The sequence below is a fragment of the Eublepharis macularius genome, chromosome 1 (assembly GCF_028583425.1).
Source record: "Eublepharis macularius isolate TG4126 chromosome 1, MPM_Emac_v1.0, whole genome shotgun sequence".
Taxonomy (NCBI): domain Eukaryota; kingdom Metazoa; phylum Chordata; class Lepidosauria; order Squamata; family Eublepharidae; genus Eublepharis; species Eublepharis macularius.
This window is the reverse complement of record NC_072790.1, coordinates 58,549,564-58,574,437: the sequence shown is the minus strand read 5'-3', so window position 1 is coordinate 58,574,437 and position 24,874 is coordinate 58,549,564. Positions and strand designations below refer to the sequence as shown.

At 42.9% G+C, this 24,874-nt stretch overlaps 1 protein-coding gene across 1 annotated transcript in view; it reads right to left on the bottom strand.

Moving 5' to 3' along the window:
- The window catches only part of DLGAP2 (DLG associated protein 2), a 98,472-nt gene that overhangs the window by 41,053 nt on the left and 32,545 nt on the right, over window positions 1-24,874 (bottom strand). The window contains exon 4 of the mRNA XM_054979527.1: window positions 21,153-21,372. Coding sequence (XP_054835502.1) covers window positions 21,153-21,372 — 220 coding nt within the window. The remainder of the gene's footprint in view (window positions 1-21,152; window positions 21,373-24,874) is intronic.

Below are 24,874 nucleotides of genomic sequence, written 5' to 3'. Positions count from 1 at the left end.
AAAATAGCTATTTTGCTCCTGGTCACAATGCTCCCCACTCACATAACAACGATCAATGTTCAAACAATTATTAGCAATGCATTAAACATTATATTAATTACTTGCAACAAAGTACATCTGGGACGTCTTAAAGGGTAGCACCCACGTAAAGGACTGTTTCAATACACCAGCTTCAAGTTTATTGCAGAGTAGATCAATGTGGACGGGTCAGTTGTGTCCAAATGGGGTCAATTTCTATTCCAAATGATAAAATGTGCTTTTGACCACTCTACTAACCTTTTTCTCCCTCAGGAGGGCAGGATCCAACATCACATTTACACTCCTTACAACGTCAAAGATAATTTTCCCCTATCAAAAGTATGAGGAGAGTTTTATCTGTACAGTCCTTAGGCTTTTTATTAAAATGCATGGTAAAATTCTCCCCACTACTTAACCATGACAGTAACCAGTTTGGTAGGTTGCCTGAACTCCAAACAGAACCCCACATTTGTCCACCTCAGCTTTCCCTAAATTACAAAGAAGATTCCTCTCTCCCCTCCTCACTCTTCCTTTAATTCCAGGGGGAATCCTACCTACTGCTCTTCAGCCTATTCTTCCCAACTCTCCCAGTCCTGCATATTCCAGTTCAAACCTGATGCATTCGGAACAGCTGCTACTACTGACAATATGACTACTGGTGCTGTTGATATCACCCCATTATTTGGGGGGTTTATTGTATTTTATGTGATTTAAATTTGGATTTGTAAGCTACTCTGAGTTTTTGGGAAAGGCAGGGTATAAATATTTGCAGAAATAAATAAAAATATACATGTCTTTAGGCTTCATGGCACCAGGCTCTGCTGTTATAGTGTGATACATGACATTCTGCTATGATAGGCAATTCTATGCTGTGCATTATTTTGTATGCAATGAGGCATGAAGCCAAGAACATACTTGCCTGTTTTCAAGGTCCTGTTCCCTGAAAACTTGCCAAAATGGGTGAGGGACCTGCCTTTTTGCACTAGGCAAACATGTACACTTTTGACTCTGAGTATACAAAGCTTATAAACAGTAATATTCAGTGTATTTTCACATATGCACAAGAGTGGACATTTTTTTTTTGTCCTGTATGAAAAATGTCATATGTGAAAATGGTTCTGTACAATAGTTGCATGCAAAGATTGCGTGAAGTGGTCAGGTACCAAATGCATATTATTTTGAAGGATAATTTGTCTGAAAAGTTGCTCTGGGATATATGGTAAAGCCAAAACCAGCATTGTATAGTGGTTAGAGCATCAGACTAAGATCTAGCAGATCAAGGTTTGAATCATCACTCTGCCATGGAAGCACACTAGATTATCTTGGACCAGCCACTTTGTCTCAGGGTTGTTGTTGTGTAGATGAAAAAGAGGAGAGAATGTAAGCAGGTTGAGTAAAGCAGGTCACATTTTTGAATGCTCTCCAACAGAAAAAGTCCCTGCAAGTAGAAATCTTGTATATCAAAAGATTAGAACAGAATCTTTCACTTGATATGAAATTTTTAAAATTTGATGAGTGCATTTACACAGGCGAGTATTCAAAAATCATGTTTCCTATATGCAGGCTGTCGTGTTTTTTCCCCTGGTGCCAATTTAGAATTCCGCTACAACATTCAGCTGCGTACAAAGATCAAACTAATGTTTTTCACTAGCATTGCTGGAAGACACACCATCAAAAATTCAGTCTATCAGGAAGCCATTCTTGGTGTAACCCCTTAGGTTATAATTAGACATGGGCACGAACAGCAATACAAAGCAAAAAAAGCCACGAACACCTCGAACAGCTGTTTGAGAAAAACATTGCAAGCCTCGTTTGTAGTATTTGTCCTCCCTTCGTCAAGCCAGACAGTTTGCCACCTGCAATCAATTCCCCTGGCAACGGTGGCATGGACTGTCTGAACTCTGCCTGAACTCCTTCTGGCTTTCCTTCTGGCTTGTAAGTTACCCCTCAAAGTAGCTTCCAGGCAGCAGACACTGCTGTTTTTGCCACTGTGAAGAAAAAATGACAGGAAAGGCGGAGACCCATGGATTGAGCCAATCTCTCAGAAACTTGGGGGGGGGGTCTTCAGAGGACAGTGAAAATTATGTCCCCTGCAAATTTGATGAGTATTGGGCATTTGGAAGGTCAGTTGGTAACCCCTCAAAGTAGCTGCCAGCAGACACTGCTGTTTTTGCTACTGTGAAGATAAAATGACAGAAAAGGTGGAGACCCATGGATTGTGCCTTTCCCAGGGTGCAATCTCTCTGAAACTTGGGGGTTCTTCAGAGGACAGTGAGGACTATGTCCCCTGCATTGGATATGTGGAAGGTCAGTTGGTAACCCCTCAAAGTAGCTGCCAGCAGACACTGCTGTTTTTGCCATGACAGATCCCTTTAAACTATCAGCTGGCAGATCTAATTGGTAGCAAAATGGATGAGCTTTCTGTGTGATAGTCCCACAGGTCAATTTTTGGATTCATGTAACATTCAGCAGAATTTGGTCCCCTGTGTTCAGTTTTGGGGTTGGATCCAGCCCGCTTTTCTATTAAATCTCACCCAATTCTTCTCCTTGTTACACAGCAAACACAATCCGACATGGATTTTGTCCATATGGGTCCCATGATCACTAGCATAGCCTTGTCAGTGGTTAAACGGATCTCTCCTCTGTTTTTCAGCAGCTGAAAAGCCAACTAGATCTAACCCTATATTTGGTGGAACTGTCTATTACTCTGCACAAGCTAAAGCTATGCATGTATTGCTCTTTAAAGTGTAAATTATAATTGTAGTAAAAGCTCTGTGGTGACAGTTTAGATTTGGCAACATGTTTTACCCAAGAGGAGGTCACATTAGTTTAATACAGCATGCTAATTCCTCCACAAATTCCCGGTTATTTAAAGGCAGTAATTACCCTTCTTTTCATGAATCAATACAAACACTAACCTAAGTGGAAAACATCTAGGCTGACATAGATAAAATTCCACTTGGATTTCACTTACTACCTATTGCTGAAAAAGCACAAGAGTGTATTACACTTCCTGTGTAACAAGGTTCATTCATCAAAGGCTTGATCGTGCCTAGTTTTCAAAATATAGTTGCTTTCAGCACTGCACAAGACAGATGTCCTTTATGAGAGTGTCAGGAGGATTTGTGCTTCAGCTGGAGAAAATCCTCCTTCCATCTGAGATTATGATGCCACAATCAATTTTTAGCTGAATATGTATTGTCCTGGTACATGTGAATAAAAGGTGAGATGAGACCCTTAGAGAGGTTAATACTATGCTTGGTCTTTACAAGTGGCTTTTTAAAGTACAAAGCTGCAACATTTTCTGAATTATATACATGCCTACAGAGACACGGGAGTGAGAAACTGGCTCATCTCTGAGCAAAAGTCTGCTTTGAAAGTTTGGTGCTATCATTTGATTATCAAGAAGTTCATAATTCATTGCATTTATGGAACAGAACAGAAACAACTATTCCAATATTTTTCCAATGTACTTGAGGTAAATAGGATGTACTTCACTGATTTATAAATGTTTCATGTTCTACAAGAATATGGACTCTCTCTGCTTTGATTTATGACTGTGCTGCAGAAAGCAAATTCATTTTTGAGTTATGACAGTTCCAGCTGTAAATATTTCATTTTCTAATTAAATAATGGTCCTTTTCAAGAATCTTCTATGACATCTTGTCTCATTTTAGTAGTATGCCCTCATGCTCAGCTGAGACAGTTTTAAATTTCCGAAGCATTGTAGTCATCTTCCTTTAGAGTATGAAAGGAAGCATGAGAAACACACATTTTTTAAAAATTCAGGGAAGTAGGGCTATAGAGAGGTATTTTTTACCTTTTTTTTTGGCAGGCATTTTATAATTTTATAACCAGATAACGTAAATGTAATATTTAAACATTTGTGTCCTCTATTATTAAATGTCTGCAGTAAAATAGAATCAATGTTCTGTAATGCTGATCAAGTTTCTGATAGACACATTATTAGCACAATTATGATGGGGAGGGTGAAAGTGCAGATGGAGGAAACTACAAGTTATTCTTCAAATGCTGTAGTGACCCCATTAAGCCCAGTTTGGAGGCATGTCTGTCCCCACATGGCCCACGAGTGGGTGGTGGTGGAGGGTCTACTTGGTGCTGTTGCCATGCTGCATGCACTGATTTCGTCTATTGTGGTGGGTGGCTGAGGCATTGAGTTTTGACCAGTGGGTAGAGGCCTTGTGGCCACAGTGCACCCTTGGGATGGTGGCAGGAGTTGCTGCCCACTTGCCACCTGATCACTCCTGCAGATGATCCTCTTAGCAGGGAGGCCAGTTGCGTGCCAGCTGGGGGATGGGAATGCTGATGCCATTGTGGGCTCATCAACTGCTGTGGGTAACTTCTCCATCAGGCCACCAGAAGGCTGTACCTTTAACACTCATACCATGGCGGCAAGCCAAGAGATGAAGGTAATGATGAGATGCCTATCATCTCAGCTGCAGGTATGGATGGAGGTGAAGGTGCCATGAGCATGGCAGTTGGCCTGTACATGTCATGGGCAGGACCTGCCTAATATGTGTTGCTCTCCATTGCCCCCCCCCCAACCAGGTTCTTCACTCTGACATTCTCTGCCAGTGTTGTGGCACATTGCCCTACTGTCAGTCCTTTGAGAAAGGCCCTGGAGGACAGATTAGTTGTCCTCTGGACTTCCTCCAACAGGGGCAGGGGCCACAGGGAGGCTGCCCAGGTGGTCGTATAACCTCACCCAGCCCTGGATGCTGTCACCAACATGGTCCTGATGGGAGTGCCCATTCAGAGCTAGTGTCTGGCCCCTGGTCATGGGAGCTGCACCACATGCACCTCCCCTTGCCCTCTCATCCATGTAAGCAATCATTGAGAGGGAGTGGCTGGAGACCTGGCTCAAGTGGAGGGATGTTGTATCTCAGGGTCTGCAGTGCTTGGAGACAGCTATTGGGCACCTGGAGGGGTTGGTGGCTGTTACTGGGAACATGGCTGGGCTGCAGGTGAGCATCGAGGGTGCTTGCAGGCCTTTGGTGGAGGCCAGTAGCCTTGCAGCCCCGTTCTGCACTCCTCCTTCTTCTGCAACAGTAGCAGTAGAGGGGTCATCCAGGGAACCCCACAGGGCCAGCATTGGCACCATGATTGCTGTTTTCGGAGGTGTCCCCACCAGTGACCATCAGGCACCTGTGGCTGGCCCCATATTGTCTTTGTTTTCTTTGTGCCACTTTCCAAGGATTGGGTCCATTGCTTGGCATGTGGTGTACTTCTTTGTGAGTCCAGTTGGGGTTTTTCCAGTGTACAGGTTGGTGGGGGTTCCCATTTTTCCTTTTTTTGTTCTACTGCCTCCATCCTGTTTTGCAGGGTCCTGTGAGAGTACCCCAGCACTGTGTGGCCCCTCCCCACCCTACTCCTCAGCTCATGTTCCCCTGGGGCTACCACTGCATGGTTGGTTCCTAGATTTGTCATGGTCTCACTGTTGCATCCCTGTTACATGTTCTGTATGTGAAAACGTGGTTGCTGGATCAGTGTGCTCATGGACCATGTGGCCCTGATCCCAACCTGTTCCCTTAAGGGAATGGACCAGTAGTGGTGCTACTGCATTGGGACCCAGCTGCCAGTGCCTCCAGCTTGATGGTCCTCAGGATTATACTGTATGAGTTGGATCCTACCAGTGTTTTGTTTGCACAAGAGACAGAATGTGTCCCTTTTAACCCCTGAAAATGCTAGGTTGGAGACTGTGGGTTCAATGTGGTGAAAAAGTCGCGCAGGACAAGGCTACAGTGAGGAGAGGAACTCAGTGAAATTGCTTTTCCTCCATCCTGTAACAGCAGAAATATCCAGTTCTGTGTGTGTATTTCCCATGCTTTCTGGACAGAAGTGCTTTGCTGCTTGTCTGCGTATTGGCCACTGAGATTCTTGGCCATTGCGATTTCAATGTTCATGAGTTTTGCAACACGCCCAATGGAATTTTCAACATGACTGGAGAATGGAGGTGCTATGAGCCTCTCCCAGTGTTTACTAAGGAGTGCTTCTACTGTATGTTAAAAACAGAGAAGGAGGTCGGGAGAGCCCCCATTCTCCTCGTTTTCCACAAATGATGTAAAACCGAATTATTTTGTATTGTAAGGAGGGGCTATCAGATGCTTTGTTAAAGACCATAGACTTCAACACTATGTTGCCTTATGTACTACCTGTTGTCTTAAATATGTGCGCCTATGAACTACTTGTGCTTCTAATGTCAGCCCTACAATTGCTTATGTTCTGTTTCAGCATTTCTTCAACTCTGTATTGGATTCTTACTAAAATGGTGTTTATTTACTCTATGGCATTGTTTATGGAAATGTCAGTATTAATCCGCCTTAAGTCTCAGTGAATAATAAATAAATAAATCTATTTACTGAACTATGGGATAACTGATAATTCAGAGGGGAGAGAGAGGGAGAGAGAGAGAGAGAGATGTATTTGTTTGGGCAGCCATCTTAAGTTTGCAGAGATAAGGCAGGGTATAAATATTTTTAATAAATAAATTAAATAATCAATAGTCTTGTGTTTCCTTGTCTGCTGATCTTTGTAATGTCATTCATTGTAAACAAAATTATTGCAAACATAAGTATATAGTAGTGATTAGCAAGTGGAAAGTAGTGGTTTAAGAGCCTCTTCAATGGCTCAGTGATAAAGGGTATGCACAAATTGTGATTAGTGAAGTGATAGGAATAATGGGATATGGGCAAAACCTGGTAATTGGAAGAACATGGGATTTTCCTGATTCTCATATCTGAGAAAAAAATTAACTCAACCTTTTTTGATATGTTGATTATTTTCTCCCTTATAATGATTTAGATTGTGAATCCTTTGAGGACATAATTACAATTGTCTATTTGCCTGAACCCTCTGTAAAAAGCCGGTAAATAATCTACTTAAATAACAAAATTTATCCAAAAATAAATTATCCATAGCAAGCAAATATGAATATTTATTTTTTCATAATTTGTTTTTATTGTAGATTTACTGAGCTTAATCCTGTGATACACAGAGATTCAATGTTTCTGAATTGTATCTTCATAAATTTCCCTTGAGGTTGGGATTATACAAGTTGAACGAACAGGTCATCATAATCTAGTCGCTTTCCCTCGTCCTTCAAAAATTTCCTTGATTCTCATAGGATTATTTTTGTAGTTTCTGGAGCTATAGTTCACTGCCAATTCCCTTACTTTTGATTTTGTTGTTGCAATTAATAAGGCGTACAAAAATCACAGCATGTCTATTGAAATGTCGAGATACTTAGTTCAATCTATTTTAGGATGGTATTTGTGAGTCTCTCTACATGAGACATCTGACAATAAGAACAGATGTCAGGAGATGCAATGTTACCCAGGAAGGGTAGTTTAAAAAGACAGAGTCAGTGAAAGGTCAAATACTTTGCTATACACTGGAGCTGTGTGAAGAGGCTCTGAAATGCCAGAAGGGAAACTTCAGCCCATTATAACTTCTCCAGGTTAAAGCTCAGCTCTGGAAGGTAGCTCCGGCCCATTTCCATTCCTTGCTGCCCCTCTGGTTGCAATCCCACAGTTTTAGACTGGGGAGGTAAACTTGACAGAGTATCAGCAAACCCTCTGAGGAATGATCTCTGCCAGCTCTGTCATTTTAAATTACGCTCCCCGCCTAACATTGCCTCTCTCCACACTTGATGAACACCCACTAAGGTGTCTTGTGTAGAGAGACTCTATCACTCATGAAATCTTGGGACTAAGCTGCACAAGATGTCGGAATTCCATTTGGTTGGGATTAGAGAGGGGCATGAACTGGGGAAAAAATGAACCGTGCGGTTCATGGTTCGTTGTGTTTCATGAACCACAAACTTTCACGAACCTGCCCCGGTTCATGAACTGGTTCGTTTGGTTTGTGACAACGTCACTTTCGGATCAGCAAATCTTCACTTCCAGGTCAGAAGAAGGACACTTCCAGGCCAGCAGAAAGTCTGCAGAAAACCCATCCTTGTTGCCTAGGAAACTGATTGATCTGCATCAGGCTGTCTTCAGTGACAAACCGAAAAACAAAACAAACCAGCCTAAAGTTTGTGGCGGTTCATCAGAAATGGGCTCTGATGAACCGCCAGTTAGCGAACCACAAACTGGCCCATTTGTGCTGAACTTTGGTTCGTATTTTGGTTCGTGCCCATCTCTAGTTGGGATGTTTCTAACTAGGGATGTACTGTACCAAGCAGGAGCTTATACAAGTTGACTCGTGGGATCCTTTTCAACTCTACAATTATTTTGCTCAAGAAACAATACCAAGGGGGCCTCATATGAATCATGGATAAAGTGAAAGGGATGTTCTTTTCTGCCCAACGCTATTAGCACATTTGTGTCTCAGGGACAGACACCCTGAGAGCATCACAGCAGAGTGCAGATTTGAACCTGGTTGCCCACATTCTAATCTGACAGTTTAACCACCATACCCCACCGGGTCTCCATTTCTCCTAACATAAATATCTTCCCCTCTAGGATGCTCTAAGCCCTGTAGATAAAAAGACAGCACAGAACCTGCCTTTCCCCCCATGTGGGGGGATTGTTTAAGGCCCCCCTTCCATCATTGTGATTCCAGTCCAGTCACTGAACTCCAATGCCATGTAGTTTAATCCTGGGCAGGGCTTTTTTTGACCTGGAATGCCCTGGAATGGCGTTCCGGCACTCTTTAAAATACCCATGTAACTGGTGTCACGTGAGTATTTTGGGCATGGATAGGGTCCAAAACAGCCTGGATTGGGCTGCTGCTGGGTGTGGGAGGATTCAGCTGCCTGGCACCAGTACGATCCTGGCCATTTTGGCCTTAATCCGGGCTGTTTTGGGCCCTAAATAGGCCCAAAATGGCAAAAACGGCGCAGAAAGGGCCCAGATTAGGGCCAAAACTAGCCAGGATCAGGGCCAAACCAGCCAGGAATGGGATGCTGCCAGGTGGGGAAACCCTCCTCACCTGGCACCGGCCTGATCCTGACAGTTTCAGCCCTGATCCAGGGAATTTTGGGCCCTAAATGGGCCCTAAATGGACCCAAAATGGCCAGGATTGGAGCCCAAATGGCCCAGATCAGGGCCAAAACAGCCATGATCAGGCTGGTGCCAGGTGGGGGAACCCTCCCCCAGCCAGCAGCGGCCCAATCCTGGCTGTTTCAACCCAAATCCGGGCCATTTCGGACCTGAATTGGGCCCAAAATGGCTGAAAGGGTGCCCAAAATAGCCAGGCTTGGGCCCAAAACGGCCACGAACAGGACTCTGCCAGGCAGGAGAAGACTTCCCTGCCCAGCAGCAACCCGATCCAGGTCATTTTGGGCCCCTTTTGGTCATTTTGGGCCCAAAATGGCTGAAAGGGGCCCAAAATGGCCCAGATCGGGCCCGAAACAGCCAGGATTATGCCTCTGCTGGGTGGGGGAACCCGATCCTGGACATTTTGGGCCCCTTTCAGCCATTTTGGGCCCAATTCAGGGCCAAAGAGCCAGGATCAGACGGGAGAGTGCTCTCCCTTGGGGCAGCAGCCCGTTCCAGGCCGATCTGGGCCATTTCTGGCTCGTTTTGGCACAATTTGGGCCATGAACGGCCTGGATGGGGTCCTAAATGGCGGATTCAGGCTCCTGCCCTGTGGGGGCGTGCTCTCCACTGTGGCCACAGCCTGTTACAGGCTGATCTGGGGTGGTTTGGGCCTGTTTTGGCCCAATTTGGGCCTGAAATGGGCCAGAGCTGGCCACTGTGGGGCGCAGGAGTGCTCTCCTGTGGCAGAGCGCCCCGTTTCAGGCCAAATCAGACACCCCCATGGAGCACAGGAGCACTCCCAGGCAGCCACGCCTGTGTGATGACATCACTTCCCGGAAGTGACATCATCATGCAGTCCCGGGAGTGTGCATGCGCTGTGCACATTAACTTAAATCAAAGCCACATTAACTGTGGGGGCATGATAAAATAGTCTAAATTATTGTAAATGAAAATCTTGGTTGAGTGCAGAAACACATTTTAGAAAGAAAATTTGAAAAAAAAAAACCAAATAAACCATTGCATCCATGTTGGAGAAATCCAAGCTAATGAAGCTATAAAGGCTACAGTTTCAGGTGGGTAGCTGTGTTAGTCTGTAATAAAACAGCATGATTCGAATCCAGTGGCACGCACCTTAGAGATCAACAAGATTTTCAGGGGATATGCTTTCAAGAGTCAAAGCTGCCTTCATCAGAAGCTCAACTTGAATCTTGCTATAAAGGCTATAGTTACAGGTGGATAGCCATGTTGGTCTGCAGAAAAACAGCAAGACTTGAGTCCAGTGACACCTTAGATACGACAAGATTTTCAGGGTGTAAGCTTTCGAGAGTCAAAACTACCTTAATTATTTGATGAAGGAAGCTTGACTCTCGAAAGCTTATACCTGGAAATCTTGTTGGTCTTTAAGGTGCTATGGTACTAGACTTGAATCTTGCTCCTATAAAGGCTAGAGTACAGTTTGTCAAGTTTGCTTAAAAAAAATATAAACCAAACAAAACCAAGGTCACACGCAAGTGCTTGTATTGCAGGCTTCGAGATGTAGGCATAGCCAAAGAACAGCAGATGGAATGCATACAAAAGGTTCTATTTTAGATCTGTTAATTAGCAACAAATTATAGTGCAGCAAACAGTTAGCATTCTGAAGACAGCTAAGTATTGATAGCAGCTTCATTGTGTTTCTTTCAGTCTCTCTCTAGATAATCCCTATTTCCCTCTGATAGGACATAGAATTTACTGATCTGTGTAGCTAAAAGCTGGCTTACTCTCAGAATCCATAACATATGCTCTTTATACCTTCGGCAAAGGATGAAGTGTCAAATCATTCCTTGGTGCTCTGGCAATACTAATTAAGCAGAGTTGCAGTGAGAATTGCAATGGTGGACAATCTTGTATATATTCATTGTATTGTATTGATTTTTGTATATATGTTTAAATGCACAGATTCAGTGATCACATTAATGTCAACTATTTTAACAGCAATCACAGCATTATTAACAGCATTATTCCAGAGAGAGGAGTATTTATTTGTTTGGAAATTTATTAAAGATTTTGTAAAAGGAAAACACGGAAATTAATTTGATCATCACTAAATTCTCAAAATTATCCTTTGCAAATATTGATATGCAATACTCTTCAGATATTGACAGAACCCTTGCCGTTATTAGATGTCTCTATTTGACATGTGTGGACATTTAATTTCAATATTTTACAGCTGATAGTTGGCAGCATTTGATAGTTGACATGTAATGTTATTTTTTATATGGTAGAATTTTAGATAACAGATTATATGCAACACAACAGCAATTATTGTTTGACAGTTGTTCGCTTAGGGAATTTCCTATTTGAAGGTTTCCAAACAATTTAAAAAAACATCCTGAAAGACAATAGTATTCAAATGCTAAGGTATTCAAATATGTGAAGAAGTCATAGAACTTTTTCTAAAAGCCTCTATGAAGGTATGCGAGAGCCATTCACCTTTTCTAAGGCATCATTTCCTCCCTTCCCAGTCCATTATCATAATTTTAATTTGAAGTACAGCAAGTATTGTGCTAATATCTATAGTACCTTTACCAAAAGGAAACTGAATTCATGGTAACTCCCAGGGCTTTTTTTCTGGGAAAAGAGGTGGTGGAACTCAGTGGTGAAATTCAGGACCACACAATGACATCACTTTAGGTCAGCTGGAACAAGGGGGGAGTTTTTTTAAAGTTTAAATTGCCCTTGGCGAAAATCGTCACATGGCTGGTGGCCCCGCCCCCTGATCTCCAGACAGAGGGGAGTTTAGATTGCCCTCTGCGCTGCTGCGTGGAGGGTAATCTAAACTCCCCTCTGTCTGGAGATCAGGGGGTGGGGCCACCAGCCATGTTACCATTTTCAAGAGGTGCTGGAACTCTGTTCCACTGCGTTCCTGCTGGAAAAAACCCTGGTAACTCCTATCATAAACTTATCTTTGGAACATGGCCCTCACACTTATATATCTAGGTGCGTTAGAGTCAATCCAGGGTAAGATCCCAGGGCCAAAAATAAAATAAAATAAAAACTCTGTTCCAAAGAGAAGGCACACACTAGTACTACTTTAGTACAGTGTACTGGGTCATTCTGCTTTTGATGCTGGAAACACAATGAACATTTTCATAACAACTGAGGGCAGTTATTTCTTCTATGGCACGGACATAAGGAATTCACGGCATAGATCCACGGCTAGTCTACATGACAGGCTACAGGAACAGCAGTTTTAGGAAAAGTGCAAAACTTTGCAAATGAGAAAGATTACTAATTTGTGTAAGCCATGTTTACTATGCTTTTCTACTATAATAGTCCTCAGAGTTCCCTACAAACCTAGCTTGCACAATATAAAATGCCAGCAATAAATAAGAGCTAAAAGAAAACAAACACTTGAAATGTACAGCAGTACAATCACCAATAAAAAGCAGCTGCCGCCAATAAATATTATTGCTATGAAAAAGCATTTAAAAGTTAATTTAAAAAATTGCACCAAATGAAGTTGTCTATGGAATTCCATAGCTGGGAAGCCCATCAAAACTGGCAGAAAACCCTTCATATGGTTCAGGCACAACTTTAGATGTCTGGTTTCCGCATGCTAACACTGTGTTTATGTGCCAAATGGTAAGAGGGCTCTCTGGTAAATTCAATGCATGGTGGATAATGGTTTCGTTAGGAATCGACACGATAGCAAATTAATCGTTAATCTTGCCCCTCATAAAAGCACACTTTAGGCATAATTCGAATGAGCGCTGATTACTTAGCAACCATCTCAGCTGTATATTTCTAGTAACCTTGAAGGAGTGTTTGCGGCCATTATGATTGCAGCAGCAGTTAGATTTATTCCTGCTATATGACCATGTTGAGCCAATTGGATTTAGAGTTTTATAGGCAAATATATTCGTATTAGTCTTTACTAGCTAGAAGCATCAAGCAGCCAAGGCTGCTTGGTTTTTTAAACTGCTGCTATGCAGTTCATCTATATAGTTATACAATTCTGACTCCCGAATGTACTGACCTCTTAACAGCTGGCTTTATGGGGTCAGCGAGATGACTGATTGAAACAGATTTGCATAATTCCACAGAGCATGACCCTCATGCAGCTTCCAGGATGTTATCTTGCTTCTGCTCACTTTATAAAGCTCAAGAGCAAAAGTTCTCCATTCCTTCCTTCCCCTCCACTCATAACCTTTAGCTCCAGATGGAACTATGGAGAATGTTTGTTTTAAAGACAGCCTTTCAAGTCCTACCTCACTAATGCAGTTGAAATCAACTGCAAAGCTCTTGTTATCAGTTCCCCAGGATCAAAAATGTAAGAAGCCAGAAGCCGAGCATTTTCATTTGGGGCCTTTCCTTTGGGAGTCATTCCTCCTGATGGTCTGGCAGGACCTCTTTGGCAATTTTCAGGATGTAGTATGAGACCCATTTATTTCCTTTAGTACTGAAGAGCGTGCTTTAGATTCAAGTTTGACTTCAGCTTGCTGCTTTCATTTTCAGCTGGTGTGTGCATTTTATTTTTGATTTAGCTACAACCCTAAGAAAGCTGACTAGTAATTAAGAACCATTTAGATTAATAGGATTTATTATAGAAAAAATGTTTAGACAGGACAAGGGATCCAAGACTCTTAATACCTAAGCGCTCTATATTAGTTCCAATGAAATGAGCATATGAATGTGGACATTAATAATTGGATATATTTTCCACCTAAAAGAGTTTCACACAAATGAACAAAAGCATGATCATCTTTTCCAATCTTTAATCAAATCCATATCTCACTCTTATGCTGTAAATTTTAGCTATTCAAAGAAAGGCTGACTTTAATTTTTCATTCATTGCTGGTTGCAAAGTTCAAGTCTAACTCTGGAACTCCAGGTGAATATCTGAAGTAGTAAAACATCCTGTCCTTTTGCTTACTTGGATGAAATATTGCAATCCTTAATAAAGCAAGTGTTGGAGATAATGGGAAGTTGGATCATGGAAATGTTCCATTAGAAAGACAAGGATCCTACCAGGTATTTGTGCAGATGGAAAGATTTCCATCTGTGGAGTGTAACCTCCTCACCTCCTTCCTCTTGCTGCAGCCCTATATGCCCCTTCCAACACTGCTCCCATGGGTCAGGGGAAGTCAGAGGACTACAGAGGGATTCCATTCATGGAAACTGTCCTAGGATCCAACCCACTGTCACAGAGCAATGACAGAACGCGCCCCCCCCACTCTAAATTAATGGCTCAGTTTTCATCCAAGCAGGCCTAAAACAAATAAATAACAAAATAGAAGCAATGATGCCTGGGAAACGAGGCTCATATTTTATTAGTATCTTGGAGGTCTCTTCTATTTCTTGAGGTGTAGGCTTGATGCAATATTTCAAGATGAATGACATATTCAGATATAGGCCGTTTTCACACTGCTTACCAGCCATGGAACATCGCATCGAGCTCCCAGAACGACAGCGTCTTCCTGGTGCGATTTTGCGGTGTGAAAATGTGAAAAGCAGTGTGGAAATGACCATAATGCGGTTCAGCCTTCTTTTATGGACACTGCCAGTTTAGACTGCAAATGGAAGTCCAAAGTTATGCTCATAGCACCAAAGTTATGTAAATAACTTCCTACTGGGGAGTACTTTATATTCAGGAAAATGGCTGGGGGGGGGGGGTTAGGAGCTCCCCCTCCACTTATTCTTCTCCTCATAAGCAAAATCAGCTTCTGAAGATTTTAAAGTAACATCCTTGGAGCTTACATGTGACCGCGATCAAAGTGGTGAACCTGGAGACAACTCATAAACAAACATATTGTGCATTTTAGCCCAGTATCTGCATGATTTCCCTAAGTGCTGTTAGGAGAACTATAGGACAATTCTGAACAGAATTACATCTTTCTAAATCCACTGATGTTTATGGACTTAAAACTGTGTGATTCTTTTTAGGATTGCCCTGCTAGCGTGGTTGTTATTAATATGAAAATGATGCAACTGGAATATGAATGATGCACATGGTCTACAACCTGAATATCAATTTCAGACAGTAACAAAATTACTTTTCTGAGAAATTTCTTTATGGCTTTCTATATTAGAAAAAACCATTAATCTGAGATATTAATAATCTCTCGGAATATTCAAAGCAATCCATTTTCAACAGAAGTGTGACCTTTCTGCCTTTTATGTAAAAGACCCTATACATATCAAATTATTTCTAACACGTTGCACTACATTTAATTTGGGTTGCTTTAAATTAATAAGTAAATGGTCATTTAAAGTGTGAAAATAATGTGAAATGAAACTGCTGTCTTCTGCATTTCAAATGCAGAAATATTAGTTACTCCATCGTTTAGAAGCTAATAACTTGTTTTGAAAATTGAAAGTTTCACTTAACACACTGTATCATACAATCATTACACTCTTTTGCAGATCTGATATATATTCCCATTTGAATATTTTACTCATTCTATATTCTCACAGAAGCCAAAAGCTGATTTGTGCAATGGTATGGATAATTTAAGTAGTTACAAGTTACAATGCCCACAGGCATATCCAGATTTTCAGCCTTCTAAATTTCACAATGTTTGGAATGCATCAGTATACTTAGCTTAACAAGAGAGAGAGATGAAGTATTAGAGCGAGAAATTACCTGATAAACCCCAGAGATAAGAAAGATATCTTTCATGAGTATAATGAGTTGTGCATTTTTAAAAAATGAAAGGCACTTCACATATCCAGAAGATTGCCAATCAAGGTATATTATATTTCCTATGCTTCATGTTTCAAATAATTCTGGAAAAATTATTCTTATATATTTTCTGCTTCCATTACATAATGTAAATTGAAGTGCAGTACTCCCCATTACAAGAGCCAACCACATATCAAGACGTCCGTGTTTTGGATCAAAACCAGTATTGCTTATTCACAGTAAACACAAGCTTTCATCATTTTCCATGTAATGAGTTGGATCCAATCAGCTTTTCCACTAGAGAAAAAGGGAGGAAGGGGTACCATTTGAGCACCAAAAAGACTATGCTGGGGATTGTGGGACCTTCATGGCCCAAACTCATGTGGCATTGGGACTGTGATAAAGAGAGGAATTCAGATAGGTTGAGTGAAAAAGCTGGCTGGACTGAACCTAGTGTTTCCTAGTGTCTAAGACCTAAGCTATAAGAGCTAAGCTACAGTGTGTTAAGCAAAACTTTCAATTTTCAAAATAAGTTATTAGCTTCTAAATGTGAAGGGACTCACAATTAGGGTGTGCACGCCAAAAATATTCGGATTTCCTACTGCGGGTTTACCCAAAGCAGGAAAAACATTCAGAAATACCCAAAAACCGAAGCGGCAAGCTACTTCGGGATTCGGGTATTTGAATCGCTTCGGAATGCTCCGTAAATATTCGGAGCATTCCAAAGTGATTCAGGGGGCTGGGTTTTCTCCCAGCACCCCCACCCACTCCCACCCCAAATCCCGCACTTACTGCCCCTCCAGCCCACTTACCTGGCCCTTTAAAGATCCCTTTAAACTATCAGCTGGCAGGCGGCAGGGGGGATTTCCCCTGCCGCCTGCCAGCTGATAGTTTAAAGGGCAGGCGCTGCACGGCTGCTCCACCCGGCAGAAGAAGCCTGGTGGTGACTTGACTTTCCCAGTGCTGAGAGTGAGGGGAGATCCCCCTCCCTTTCTCACCGGGAGGGCAAGTGTGCTGGGCTGTTTCGCCCCGGTGTCAAAGAGACAGGGAAAATCTCCCTGTCTCTTTGACATCGGGGAGAAGCAGCCTGGTGGCGCAGACCTTCCCGGTGTGAAAGGAAGCGGAGATTTCCTTCTCTCTGTCACACCAGAAGGGTGAGTGCTGGGCTGTTTCTCCCGTGCCCGGTGGGGACTTGCAGGCATTTGCCTGCATCCCCGCTGCCCCATTCAACCACTGTGGCTGCGGCTGGAAAGAGTTCCCCAGCCCCATCTGTGGCGGCTGAAGGGAGCATCCGGTGGGGACTCGCAGGCATTTGCCTGCATCCCCGCTGCCCCATTCAGCCACCAGGGACAGGGTGGAAGAGAGTTCCCCAGCCTGTCTGTGGCGGCTGAACGGAGTGCCCAGCATGGACTCGCAGGCATTTGCCTGTATCCCCGCTGCCACATTCAGCTGCCGCCGCCGGGGCCGGAGGCTTCCCTGGCCCCGTCTGTGACAGCTGACGAAAACACCCGGTGGGGACTAGCAGGCATTTGCCTGCATCCCTGCTGCCCTATTTAGCTGCCGCGGACGGGGCCGGGGAGTTCCCTGGCCCCTACAGTGGCGCCGGCACTCAGCTGCTCATTGGGGAAGCCCCCGATGAGCAGCAGATTCAGGGGTTTAAATGCCCCTTTCCCTGCTGCTGTGCAGTGGTGGGAAAACAGGCATTTAAACTCCTTGACCCGAAGCTTTTTGAAGCTTTATGAATGTTTCGGGAAGCTTTGCTTCGGGACTTAAATCCTGGAGCTTTCCGAATCGGGTCCGATTCAGGCATTTTACCCGAATCGGATTCCCAAAGTACACACCCCTAGTCACAATGTTAGCTGGGAAGCTGAGTTTTAAAAGGGATTTGAAGATTTTGTCAATTTCCCCTCTATACAGAACCAGGGAGATACTTGCTCAGAAGGTTTATTTATTTCTTCTTTGCCTCTTAAAAGGGAAAGTGAAAAGGGAAAGTGAAACTGACAGCGCCTTTGGGAAGCAAAGAGGAAAGTGAAAAGGGAAAGTGAAACTGACAGAGCCTTTGGGAAGCAAAGAGGTAATTAACAAACCCTCTGAGCAGCAATCTGCCTGGTTCTGTAGAGAGGGGAAATTAACGAAGCCTTCCAATCTCTTTTAAAACTCAGCTTCCTGGCTAACATTGTGACTCCCTTCATGTGCTCCTCCTCGTGTAATTCGTCTCTTGTAGCTTGGCTCTGAGCTGCTTGTCGATCAATGCAATCCTAAACAGAATTAAGCCCTTCTATACCAATTGAAGTCAATGGGCTTATAAGGGTGTACCTCTGCTTAGAATTGCATTGTGATTTCCTAAATGGTATACAGCTCTCATAAATGGCAGTTTTGGTGCTAAACCTTTATTTGAACTGTACCACATTAAACATGATTGAATGCTTGACCATCAAAAAAGAAACCCTGCACACAGAGACAGAGATTTGAGGCTGGCCCGGGTGTAGCCTAGTCATGCTGTCATGTTTCAAATCACAGGGACCCTTGTACCCCTTCAATCTGAAAAGTCTCTCCTCGTTTCAAGTCAGGCATTGATCCTGTTGATTCTGGGACCAACTGAAAACTAGTCTCATTTCTGTCCCTGGCTTCTAGCCACTGTAACCAGTCATACTGTTAGTCCCCCCACCTTCCTTCCAAAGGGGGAAAACATTACCTTTGCAAGCGGAAAAGAAATCATGAGGGCTTGTTAAACAGTGCTCTCTCTTTCTCTTTTTGCAGTTACAAGTTCCATATTCCTCCGCTATCATTTTCTGCAAAGGGTGATGGGATATGTACTCTTCTCTACCTCCCCATTCAACTTAGAAGAAAGAGAAAACTTCAGATTCCAGCACCGTCAACAAGAAATAATGGGCAACATGGTACCCTGTGTTTAACAAGGTTTTCCCACTTCTGGCTATTCCAACCCATTTTATAAAGATAACATTTTGTTGTTTGAGAAGACTGTTGGGAAGGGGCAAGCAGAAGTTTGCCCTTTTTGCTCAGAAGAATTCCCTGGTGAGTGTTAATCATTTGACAGGGGTACTTGACAAATGCTAATTTTTTAGGTTAACTCTAGGGGTGGAAGAGAGGGGCCCACTAGCCTAGCACACAAACCTTGGCTTCTCTAACAGCAGTTATGAAATGAAAACCATACATTTAAGAACATAAAAATAAATGTAAGAGACATAAAGTGTTATAATAGTATTTATTTCTAGTTTTCTGTTGCAGGCAGTAAATGTTACATTTTTCATTCTAAGCAGCCGTTCTAAAAATAATGAAACCAATCGCCATTATTAGTAGCTTACAGGGTGGAAAGAGACTGTGAAAATATGTAAAGATCCCCAAAAGAGTGGAGTAATAGTGAGATTTAATGACTGATGATGAATAATGGAAAGATTATGTATATGATGCAGTGGCCAACTAACTGTTCCCTAAGTTGGACAGTATTCAAGGATTTTCATTGTGTGTGACTGCTTAGAACACGGATTTAAATTCTTTTTTGTTTTTGCTCTCTGGTTCTCCCCGATTTTAGGAACTGAAGGACCATAAAGCAACTGATATAATGTAGGTGTCTATTATATTATATGAGCTATTGGCTCATTATAATACTAGGGCTAAGAGGTAGGAAGGATAAGCATGCTTCTGTGAAGTCAGACTTGCTCATAGTCTTATGCTGGAACAGTTATTGTGGCCAGGTGGAGGTGGGGGGAGCAGAAGGCCCTGGGCAGTTGTGCCCAACAATGGCTCAGCCAGGGGGCTCTCACACTGCTTCCTGCAACCCACTCCCATTAGGCCAGCTATACATTAGCCAGGTATACATTGTGGAGGTAATGGAGCCAGCAGATATGATGGTCAGGCTCCAATCTGATCCACACAGCAGGTTTAAAATAAGAGGGCTGGAGACAGGCTGGGCATTCAAAAGAATCTCCCAGCAACACCCTCCACCCATATATGCTTTTTGGTACTCTTCTTTGCTACATCAGCCACAGGTTAACAGGGCCAGGAAAAAGTTTTACCCTTGGTTCTTATTGGCTAATAGGCTGCGGCTTTTGCCTTCCTCATAGCAAAAGTGTATGTTCTGAACATATTTGAGCATACTACTGAATGAATGTAAATCTTCCAACTGGCTGTCGGTGTTTTGACACTGGCAGGGGACATAGTACAAAGTGCGCAGGGGTGCGCTCCCTTCATGACTGTGAAAGGAGGACCAGTTTGGTGTAGTGCTTAAGAGTGTGGGACTCCAATCTGGAGAACCGGGTTTGATTCCTAACTCCTCCGCTTGAAGCCAGCTGGATGACTTTGGGGTCAGTCACAGCTTCCTGGAGCTCTCTCAGCCCCACCCACCTCACAGGGTGATTGTTGTTGTGGGGATAATAATGACATACTTTGTAAACCACGCTGAGTGGGTGTTAAGTCATCCTGAAGGGTGATATATAAATAAAATATTATTTTTAAAAAACCTCTGGGGGTGAGGGGCATGACACCCCCTTCAAGAAGCTGGTAATGAGCAGAGGCAGCAGCTTCCACCGCTTTCTTCCCTTGGCTACCCAACTGGCAGGTTGGGGGATTTACTGTCAGCAATCAGGCTGTCAGCTGCACCCATTGTTGACTCTCCCCAGCCTATGCTGCACCAAGACCTGAGAAACCTGAAATCAATAAAGTTGAGGCCAAATTTTTCCCCAGTCCAGTGTGTCTGTGTTGTTCTTCTGTCCTCCACTCCCTTCAAGTTTGTCCCCTTGTGTACACAAGTTTTGAACAACAGAGCTTGCTTCCAAGTAATGCGTTCAGGTGCAGGATGAATGAAACACAGGGTAAAACTTACTGGAATATACATGAAGTGTACAAAAGAAGGTAGCTCTTACAGGGGGCAGCAAAGAAGCAAACTTAATTAGAAGTATGGGTGCTACCCTTTTTTCTAATCTTCTAAATGCTGTCTCTGTTTGTCCCCAGAATGGAAAAAAATCTGTCCCCAGTAATGTAACTTCCTAAATAAACGCGTGAGCCTCATTAACCTAGATAGCCATGTTGGTCTGCAGTAGAACAGCAGGATTTGAGACCAGTGGCACCTTAGAGACCAACAAAATTTTCAGGGATAAGCTTTCGAGAGTTCGAGCTTTCTTCAGATACCTGAAGTTTTTGAAGTCGGGCGCTCTGACTTTCAAAGCTTATACCCTGAAAATTGTGTTGGTCTCTAAGATGCCGCTGGACTCAAATCCTGCTAACCCTGATATGCTTCCTTGTGTGGTTCTTTATGAACAAAATCCAGCTATTGTTTTGCACTGGTCATACAGTGCCACTCAGAGTTAAGAGAAGACTATGGATATAATGAAAACTATGCAAAATACAAGAATTAAAAGGAAAAGGGATTATTCCACATAGTGCTTTTAGGTATGAGAAGTCATTATGGTTACACAGGAATATATAACCTTCAGTTAACATCTTACCTGTTGTTGACCTGATTGTTGAGGTGATATTGGAAGATGCCATTGCAGGGATACATTCATCATCTTGGGAGTAGCCTGCTTGAATGGCACGCAAGTAACTGTGGCTTCTGGTTCGGAAACATCCTGGGAGGTCGAGGGCATCCATTGCCTGAGCTTCAACTTCACTAAATACTGATTCACAAACAGATTCAAATTGCCCATTGACCTCTGCTTCACTCATCTAGATAAACAACAACATTGCATTTGGTATTTTTCGGCTGGCTTTGTCTAAAATGCACTTTGCTTCAACATTACAAAAATGCGCACCGATTGCACTTTGATATAGTATTCCTCTCCATCCCCACCCACCCCAGAAGCAAAGCTTTTTGGCATTTCTACACTTAGTAAAATGTGTCAACCTAATTTATCTATGTATGCTTGCTTGCTTTGATTTTAGATTTATACTAAGTAGAGTTGCCTCCAGTTAGTTCTGATTTTAGTTTGAGATTATGTGTTACAGTCTGATTTTAGCTTGACTATCCTTAATAGTCAATAGACATATTAAGCATTAATTTGTGAAATTAGACTGAAGAGCTGAGGAAAAGCACAACAGTCTAGTAGCACCTATAAGACTAACAGAATTTGTGGTAGGTTATGAGCTTTTGTAAATCACATCTCACTTCTTAAGATACAGCCAGACTGTGAGTCCATCTGTCCTTATATCTTGGAGAGCAGAATGATTTCAGATGCCGAATGAAAATGGCACATAAATGACAATAGCCAGTGAATGACAATACCAGGCATGATTAGATAGAGTGGGGTACACAAAGGGATAGCGGGTGTGAAGAAATCAGCATTTGTAATGAGACAGAAAGCCTAGATTGCGATTCAGTCCAGGTGGATGCATGGTCTTGAGCTTCGTTATCAGTTGCAATTCAGCAGTCTCTCTTTCTAATCTCCCTTTGAAATTCCTCCACAGGAAAACTGCTACTTTTAGGTGAGCAACTGAATGTCTTAGAAGGTTAAAATGTTCTCCTACTGCTTTTTGAATGTTGTAGTTTCTGATGTCAGACTTACGTCCATTAATTTTTTGATGAAGGGACTGGCCAGTTTGTCCAATGTAGAGGGTGGAAGGGCATTGCTGACACGTGATGGCATAAATCACATTAGAGGATAAGCAGGAGTATGAACCTGAGACGGTATGGCTGATGTTGTTGGGACCAGTGATGGTGTTGCTAGGAAGAGCTGAGGCTGATTCTTATCTGTTTCACTCTTCCCCTGCCCTTATATTCTTCTTCTTTTCTAATGAATTCCAGGAAGATCTCCATGTCCAAGGAGGGATATGGCTAAAATATCAAAGCTTAATTTGAGCTCTAATAGAATTTTTTTTTTAAGAACAGTTTTGGGAAAAGTGGAAAAACAAATTAAGTCAATGTCTCTCCCAGCTAATCTTCCTTTTGCATTAATCCATCAGTGGCTGCTTGCTGAATGCATACAGGATTGATAGGGCTCTAGAACTCAAGGGACAATATCTAAGCACAGGACTGGCTTCTTGCCTTCTTAACAGTCATTGTTTTTCCTCTATGTTATCCGAAAGCGTTCACCCTTGAGAAATCTGCTTGTGTTGCACTGAAGGAAGAGAGTGTCACAACACCAGAAACGAGGTGCAAAGAGGGGGCTGCAAGAAGAAAAAGACTGAGTGTTGGAGCCCCAAAGCTGCAAACTAGAAGATTGGGTTGGCCTTCAAAAATGTGCTGAGCTTTTGCCCATGTACATTTTTACAATTTAGCCCAAAGGCTGCTCGTTTCCCATGTGACTGTTTTATAGATGCTCATGGCCTGCTGAGGGCTACAGCTGATTCCTGCCTAGGTGTTCGAAGCAGCTTCTTGGGGAGCCAAATCAGAAAGGGCGACACAGTGGAGGAGGCAGTGTAAATAGCTTTTGCCAGCTCACCCTTGCTTAGCTCCTACAGGCTCTGCAGAGACCTTCTACTGGCCGCTGCTGCTCAAACTGGAGGGAACACACACAGGAGCAGGTGTGCTGCCCCACATGTGGCACAGACTGGCAGTTTTGGAGCTGGGAAGCAGCACTGGGAAGGAGTCCGGACCGGGGTGGTAAAATGGTGGCCAAATGATTTCAGCCAGCCCTTCTGGGGACTATGATTGTGTGGAAAACCAGGCAAAGTTAATCAGCAGCAGGTTGAGCATGGAATTTCTTCACAAGAAAAAGAAGCCCCCTGACAAACAGCTTTGGTCTGGGAAGTATTTTCGGTTCATGAGTCTACAGGAAGACCATCAGCTGATGCAGATTTATCAAAATGAATTAAAGGAACATCATGGGACACATCAGAATGACTTTCAGTTGGCCAACTGCTTTTCTAAGCAACCTATTTGTCATGTCGTATCTCAAAAAATATTCTTTGTTCAAGAAATAAAATAAACAGCAAGATACTTTCAGGACCCTAATATGAAATCTGGAGGACTCCGGACGTTTCAGTTCTGTGTATACTTGGAGACACTCATCACAAGTTGATTGAACAGATTAATAAGCAACTTGAAAAGGAAAAAAGTCATTTAAAAGCTAATGAAGCAGCTGTGTAAGTGACTGATAATCATATACTGCATCATTTATTATAGGAGACTGAAAGAACTAGAACTAGAGAAGGTAAAAATAATGATATTCATGATATCTTGGCTCAATATGGCTCAAGGGAAACTGCCTATGCCTTTAGCAGCTGAACAGCATAGCAAACTTCCTTGGTTCACCTTATTGTGTCAATGTGGCACCACACTGGAAGAAACTACATCAGCCAAAATGATCAGAAATCAGTTGTTCAAAGTGCAGGGTCTGCATCAGACTGAGGGCTCTTAGATCTGCAAGTTACACATGTTAGTAATTTAAAACAAGCAGTCCCAACTACCCTTAATGCTCACTCATGCAGATAACTTAAATGTGTTTGTCTAGGTGATGCCAGATACAACCCACAATTCCTGTGACCGTGATGACATTTTTCTCCAGCTACAGCTACAGCAGTTATAGTAATTGCCAGCTACAGCTACAGCAGCTACAGCTACAGCAGTTATAGTAATTGCCAGGGCTTTTTTCCAGCTGGAACGCGGTGGAATGGCGTTCCGGCACCTCTTGAAAATGGTCACATGGCCGGTGGCCCCGCCCTCTGATCTCCAGACAGAGGGGAGTTGAGATTGCCCTCTGCGCAGCAGCTGACCCAAAGTGATGTTATTGTGCAGTCCTGAGTTCCATCACTGAGTTCCACCACCTCTTTTCTCAGAAAAAAAGCACTGGTAATTGCCATATTTCAGTGGTCTCCAACAGGCAGCTTGTTGCCTACACAGTAGATATTGCGCATTCTGGATTATGATTATCTGATTTTATCTGGTTCATACATTGTGTTCGCCTATATTAGTGCCTGGCCAAGGATGCTTGCAATTGCTTGTGAAGCTCTTCCACTAGAGGATGGCTCCTTAGGCTGGGAGAAGTCTCTAAACTTTGCTCAGGGAAGTGGTAGGCTACAAGCCATTGTGCAGATTGCACCAGCATAAAGGGAGATGAAACTCTGACTGCATGTAAAGTCTTCTAGGGCCATTACCCATAAATACATTTCCATAATTAAATCTATTCTGAAAATAATTATTTCTGACCTTCCTAATTATTATATCATTTTTAATCAAATTAAGCAAACTAATGTACTCTGGAAAGACAAACATTCTGATGCTGAACACCCT